The 6,926-nt window shown below is 37.6% G+C and overlaps 1 protein-coding gene across 1 annotated transcript; it reads left to right on the forward strand.

Annotated features, from left to right (window-relative positions):
- The first annotated feature begins 2,595 nt into the window (after nucleotides 1-2,595).
- On the forward strand, nucleotides 2,596-5,979 carry LOC109093161 (talin rod domain-containing protein 1-like). The gene has a single exon (XM_019106880.2). The coding sequence runs from the start codon at nucleotides 4,085-4,087 to the stop codon at nucleotides 5,147-5,149; it is 1,065 nt and encodes a 354-aa protein (XP_018962425.1). The 5' UTR covers nucleotides 2,596-4,084; the 3' UTR covers nucleotides 5,150-5,979.
- The last annotated feature ends 947 nt before the right edge of the window (nucleotides 5,980-6,926 follow it).

Below are 6,926 nucleotides of genomic sequence, written 5' to 3' on the forward strand. Positions count from 1 at the left end.
CTCTTATGGTTGACTGATTATTCTGAATAAAATTAAAAGTACTTGTTTAATTAATTTACCTAAAATTTCACATTCATAAATGCTAATTTACTAATAAAAAAAGTATGATTTTGTTGACTGAAGTAAGACTTTACATAGAAAGAAAGCTATATAAGTTTGTATGTTACTTTTTATTTATTCATTTTTGTAGCTGTTTTTTATTGTATTTATCTGTTTTATTTATGCACGCATAATAAATGTTCAATATTTGTAAAAGTGCATGCATTATAACTAAACTCCCTTGATAACAAATTAAGAGGAAAGAAAATATAATTGTTTTATGTTTTTGTTTTTTCAGCTCTGCACAGGCTAGTGCTTGTTCATGGGATGCATATGAAGCGTGAGGCTCATTCAGCAGAATCAGAACTGTTTCCTCTCAGGACACCCCACCCAATGGCACAGTGCCCTGTGCAGTATTCACGGCCTCAGCCCCCAGTTCACATCTAACACACTACACACACATGCTTTGTGTAATACAGTAGCTTTATTCTGTTGGAATTTAATGAAGAATCAGACCAAACAAAGTACATCAGGGATCTGCATTGAATATCTAGAACATTTGTTGGTTAAAACTGATGAAGTAGAGCAATACACTGCTGTTGAATGTAATATCAAGGGTTAAAGATAAGCCAAAATGTATTATATGAATTTCTTCATAGTATGTTTGTAAGTCCTAATAATGCAATACACTTAGATTTGTCATCATATATGACCCTTTAAGTTGCTGAAAGCCCTTCCCATATCAATAGAGGAGGGTTTTCAGTGCAGCAGCCCCACCCTGTTGATTCTGATTGGCTCCTTCGCACTCCTAGCTTCTCTTGTTATCTAATGAAAAGTACTCTACTGCATTTACGTCATAGTTTTTGCAGTGAATCCGGTTTCCCTGTCCAAGATGAATTAGCTGTTTTGAGTCCAGTCTGGTGTTTTTATACGAGCGGTAGGGTGATTTTTTTTTAAACTACAGTATTATTTCCATTAGCGTTATGAAGACCCCTCGCCACAAATATGTGTACTTGCATTACTTCAGTGCAATACGAAAGAGGATGAGTGAAAGCTAAACAAATAAACATTTGACCAAAAAAAAAAAAAAAATTGGTTTGGTTTGTTATTTGCCTGTTGAGCACCAATCTTTCACAAATTAAAAGTAAATACATTCATAAATAAACGTGAATAATAGATAAATAAATACATATATATTTTCACAAAACAATATAAATAAATACCCTTTAGCTTGAATGTATTTATTTATTTTATGTCCTAATTAATTTATACAATAATTATTTAATATTTATTTATATAATGATATATATAGTGTAGCAATACATTGCAATTTTCCCACTGTTTACTACCTAAATTTACTAATATATTAATTTAATTACAATTACCAATTCTTGTATTCTTATATAATTCTTATATTTGTATGTGTGTACGTGTGTGTGTGTGTGTGTGTGTGTGTGTGTGAAATTCAATATAAATATAATGTGTGTGTTACAAATGTAAACAAGACAAGGGAACTTTATTTCACTGTATGTGGGAATGCACTAAACTTAATTGTTTCTGGGTTAAAATATTGAATATTATAAGTCAAATGATTGGTAAAGTAATCCCTCTTGATCCCAAATTGTGTAAATTACATGTTTGTCCTCTGAATTTTAAAGTCATCAAACATGAAAGACTGTTGTTAATTCTCTGTTTGCTGGAAGCTAAATGTGTAATTGCTTGTCTTGGAAAAAAGAAGGAAGTTCTGGCATGACTCAATGGATAAAGGGAATGACCTCATGCCTTGTCTCAGAAAACCTTACCTACCTTTTTTTTTTTTTTTTTTTTTGAAAAACAATTTTTTTTTTTTTTTTTTTTTTTGAAAAGTCTTCTATGATTTTTTGGAGAGTCTAGATGGTGACTCCTTTGTGGAATTGATGGACATTGAAAGTATGTACACAAGCATGTTATTGCTCTGATTATATATATATATATATATATATATATATATATATATTTATTGAAGGGTATTGAGTTATCTTTTATTCATTTATTATTGTTACTTATTATTATTATTATTGTATTTTTTATTTTAGATTTTATCCAGTTATAATTAATAATTTTAATTTTTTTTACTTATTATTATTATATACATATATACAACATATACATAGGTTTCATTATTATTTATTTTTTTTATTTATCCAGTTTATAATGACAAATGATAATAATATAATAATATATATATATATAATGTATGTATATGTGTGTGTGTGTGTGTGTGTGTGTGTGTGTGTGTGTGTGTATACACACACACACACACACACACACACACACATATACATACATTATATATATTTTTTGAATTGTCATACATTGCCATACAGGTTTAAACAACATTTAAATTATTAATTATAACTGGATAAAAAACTATTATATATATATATATATATATATATATAATTTATTCAAGAAAAAAAAAAACATTTTCAGTTAAGAAGACCGACGTTTTAAAATAATAATTAAAATAAATAAATATAATAATAATAATGCCACCGGCGTTTCCGCTAAACTAAAAAATAATTCGCTCTATGCCGCACTGAATGCGAACATTGTGAAAGTAGTAAATACCCACACGCGAGAGTACCTGTTGGATTTACAGGGAAGCGCAAACCTAAGGAAAAACACCGGAAACAAGAAAAAAAAGCTAAACAACCAAAAAGCGGAAACATAAGGAACTTCTCTGGAATTTCTCTTTGGGTGTAACTTTTGCCCTCAGACCGGTAGTTGAGTCTCACATCGGGGCCTCGGGAAACGATGACTGGCGAGGAATGAACGCGGCTTCCCGCGCGGCTAGCGTTACCTCAGAAAAATAAGCGAATCGTTTGAGCGGCTGCCGACTTCAAAGGAGGGATTTCGTCTCGCTGACCGGGAATAATGGCTGTGGACTGTATACAAGTGTCAAGAGGTTGAGGGAAGCTAACAGGCTATTCAGCCACACCCTCCCGCCGCTTCCTGATACGCAAGATGTTGCGGGAGACTACAACCGACGCGCGAGGCTCTCAATAGCGAACCGAGTTCGTTGTCGTCGCGTAAACGGCTTTAAAACCTTCAGCCGAGCTTTCAAAGAATGGCAAGTAAAAGCGAAACTATCTGCCACTGGACATCCGTTGCTTTCCTGCTGGAGAGGGCGTATGGACAATAGATATGCATAAGGAACTGTGTTTGCCCGCAGAACCTGGATTGTGTACGAAAAAGAAACGGCTGAAAGTCGTTCGGGAACTTTTTATGAATATTGGAGGAGTCGTGGGATGATGGTGCAGTGGCGGCGGGGCGCCCGCGCGTCTCCGCTTCGGTCGGCGGGTCAGCAAGACGGTCAATACATCATCATCATCAGCAGCAGCAGCAGCATCACATCAAAGCAGCAGCAGCGCATGTATTTAAATGACACGAAGAAAACCTGAAATGACAGATTTCGCACAGCTAAAGTAGCGATTCTGGAAGTCAACCTGCACTTTGCCTGCATCTGGGCATCTTCTTGTACATGGCACTGCAGTAGCCTTTTTTCTTTCTTTCTTTCTTTTTAAAGAGTTTTGGTTTCTTTGCATTGTTTGAGCAACATTGACAACCTGTGAAACCTATCAGACTGTAGCCTACCTTCTCAGAGGTAGTTGTGAATTCTGTTTTTATTTTAATTTTTCTCATTATGCACACCTAAAACCAGATTATTTAAACACTGGGCAATTCAGAGTTTTTCATTTGAAGGGATATTTAATTACAGCTCTCATCAGCCTCTGTATGCCCGCGTTGTATTTTTAAAAATATCCTAATATTTTTCTAAAGTACTTCCCTTATTCGTGCATTGAGTGAAGTTTCCTATTATTTTGAGAAATCAAACCCGAGTGGACTTTTTCCTGAAGGACGTTATTGACTCTTTGGCCAGTTTCACTCTCCCTGAAAAGGTGTGGGAATCTTTTTTACTGAAGACAATGACATAAATCACATGTTCGCACAAGAGAACGTATGTTGTGATCTTTATTTTGAACATTAGCGCGACCACACTACTATGGCTAGTAGTGGCTCGGGAAAATCAGATAGTGAGGTTTCTACCAACGTCCTTAGCGGCAGCTTGCAACAAAGGAAAAGACTTTCATACATCTGTGACGCATGCAAGAGCAAAATGCAGCTGGTGGCGGACCTGCTCCTGCTGTCCAGCGAGACCAGGCCCGTGGTGAACACCGACGGAATGCCTGTAGCAGAGACGTTCGAGAAGTGTCGCGACACGGTGATCGCCCGAACTAAGGAGCTGTCGATTATCGTTCACGATATCCAGAGCCAGCTCAACATGGGGAAGTACGTGGAGGTCGGGGACCGATTGGTGGAGATGGGCGACCTGGTGGTCTCGCTGACGGAGTATTCGGCGCACGCCGCGTACCTGGCAGCCGTGGAGATCCCGGGCTCGCAGGCTGCCGTTCCCGGCCTGGTTAACCGCTACAAAGTCACCCGCTGTCGGCACGAAGTGGAGCAGACGTGCAACGTTCTCCGCCTGACGGCTCTGACTGACCTGACACCGCAGCTCCTTCTGGAAGTCTCACAGAACGTCCTGAAGAACCTCACCATGCTCACGGACGCCTCTTCTCTGGCCAGTGATAAATCCAAGGACAAGTTCGCCAAGGAACAGTTCAAAGCCAGCGTCAAGTGCATGAGCACGAGCGCCACGGCTCTGTTGGCGTGCGTGCGCGAGCTCAAGGCCTGCCCCAGCGAGCTGACCCGCAACCGCTGCGTCCTCTTCAGTGGGCCTCTCGTGCAGGCCGTGCACGCCTTGGTGGGTTTCGCCACCGAGCCGCAGTTCCTCGGCAAAGTCGCCACCATCACCCCGGAGGGCAAAGGGGTGCAGACGGCCGTTCTGGGTGGCGCCATGAGCGTGGTTTCGGCCTGCGTGCTCCTTACCCAGGGCCTCAGGGATATTTTCCAACATCCCGAGAGCAGCTCCCAGATGCCCGTTTATCGGGAGCGGCTGCGGAACTCTGCATGCGCCGTCTCGGACGGATGCACACTCCTGTCTCAGGCACTAAGGGAACGATCCTCTCCTAGAACTTTACCGCCAGTTAATTCTCATTCTGTGAATTAAAACAACTCCCCGGCACATTATTCTGAAGTACCAAAGAATCTAATCAGGTTTCACCCCACATACACTCTTAAAAATAAAGGTTCCAAAAAGGGTTTTCGTAGCGATTCGATTGAAAAACCATTTTGGGTTCCAAAAAAGAACCTTGCAGTGAACAGTTCTTAAAAGAATCATTATATTCTTAGCATAAAGAACATTTTAAAAACCTAAAGAACCTTTTTCTGCTTTTTGATGTTAAAGGTTCTTCACGGAACCTTCAATGCCAATTAAGAACCTTTATTTTAAAGTGTAGTATGAATAAATGTAGTGTTTATACATCTAAATTAACTTTTCATGGCAGTCGGCTTTACTCAAGGTCACATTTGTAGGTTTTTCTCAAACTGGACGTGATTGGGGGAAAAGTAGCTTTTACTAAAACTGACAACTTTTGCAAAATCTCTGTTGGTTGAGAATATAATATGGCCAAAAACGGTATTTACAACAGAAGCCTTAAAATGAAACTGAAAGTCTTTACCTCAGTGTTTAGCTGAATGGATGTCTTTTAAGTTTGTAGATCATCATGTATGATCATCAGCATCATAATGTTCGTATTCCATGTGTGAATTTGTAATGAGTAAAAGCTGCTGTGAGTGTGTGCCATAGATTTTACACTATTTACAAGACTTACAATTATATTTTAATGTGCTGTGTTTTTTTTTTTCCCTTTGCCCACGCCCTTATTTTTTATCATGCATGTACTGGAGTATTTATTTCAAGTAATTAAAAACGGTGTTTCTCATGACTGTTATGCGACATCTCGGTCAAAAGATTAAAATACTTGATTATTAAATCTACGAAAGAGGCTGAAAGTTTTCACTGGATGAGCAAAACGTCAAAATACGTGCTCAGAGCAAATTAATCTTTTATATCGATCATGAATGATGGATCGGAGCACTAGAAATAAGAGGAAATCTGCTATGTTGATTCAGTAATTTTTGTGAAAGAAACTCGTATTTAGTGAAGCATTTGATTTTGTCAAAGATTTTCATTTTTTTTTATGCATGTGGTAAACCTAATAATCCTGGCGCCTTTAAAGGGCTTTTTTTACGCAGACACTTCTTTGACTAGTTCCTGATGTGTTCAGTTGTTATCATAGTCCTCGATAAGCCTCCTGCTACCTTCATCTGTGTGTTTGAAGTCTGGAATGTTTATCTCTGCTGCCGCACATCTTATGTGTAGTAGTTTATCCCACACATTTCCTGTTCAGAAAAGCATTGATTAGTCCATTAATGCAAGACACACTAGTGCTTTCGAGTTCAGGTCAGATTTCAGTGTTAAAGTATTTTATATCTCAGGTATTACTAATGGGAAAATCTTGAAGTGTCTTTTCCTTTTTTTGAAAGCCTAACTGTAAATACCACAATCTATGTTAGGGTAAATCGCACTGAACCTATCAAGAACATGCTGTGTCATATTATCCCCCCCCACCCCCCACAAAAAAAAACAAAAAACTTTTCTTTAAGAAATCGTCTTATAATATTCATGCATATTTACATGATGGTATGAATTATATTTTAAATAGTGTAAATTTTTGCATTATTTTCATAAATATATTAGTGACATTTTTTATCACAATTAAGCACAAAAAGACGAATTTTCACTATTGTAATGTAACAATGTAACATTTATTTATTATTTTGCATATTTCTGCAATTACCTTTAAAATGGGTTAAAGTTAAAAATATTGTAAGACACTAACTGTATAAGTATTTTACTATTTTAGAATTTTTAATTATATTGA

This window comes from Cyprinus carpio, chromosome A7 (assembly GCF_018340385.1).
Source record: "Cyprinus carpio isolate SPL01 chromosome A7, ASM1834038v1, whole genome shotgun sequence".
Lineage (NCBI taxonomy): Eukaryota > Metazoa > Chordata > Actinopteri > Cypriniformes > Cyprinidae > Cyprinus > Cyprinus carpio.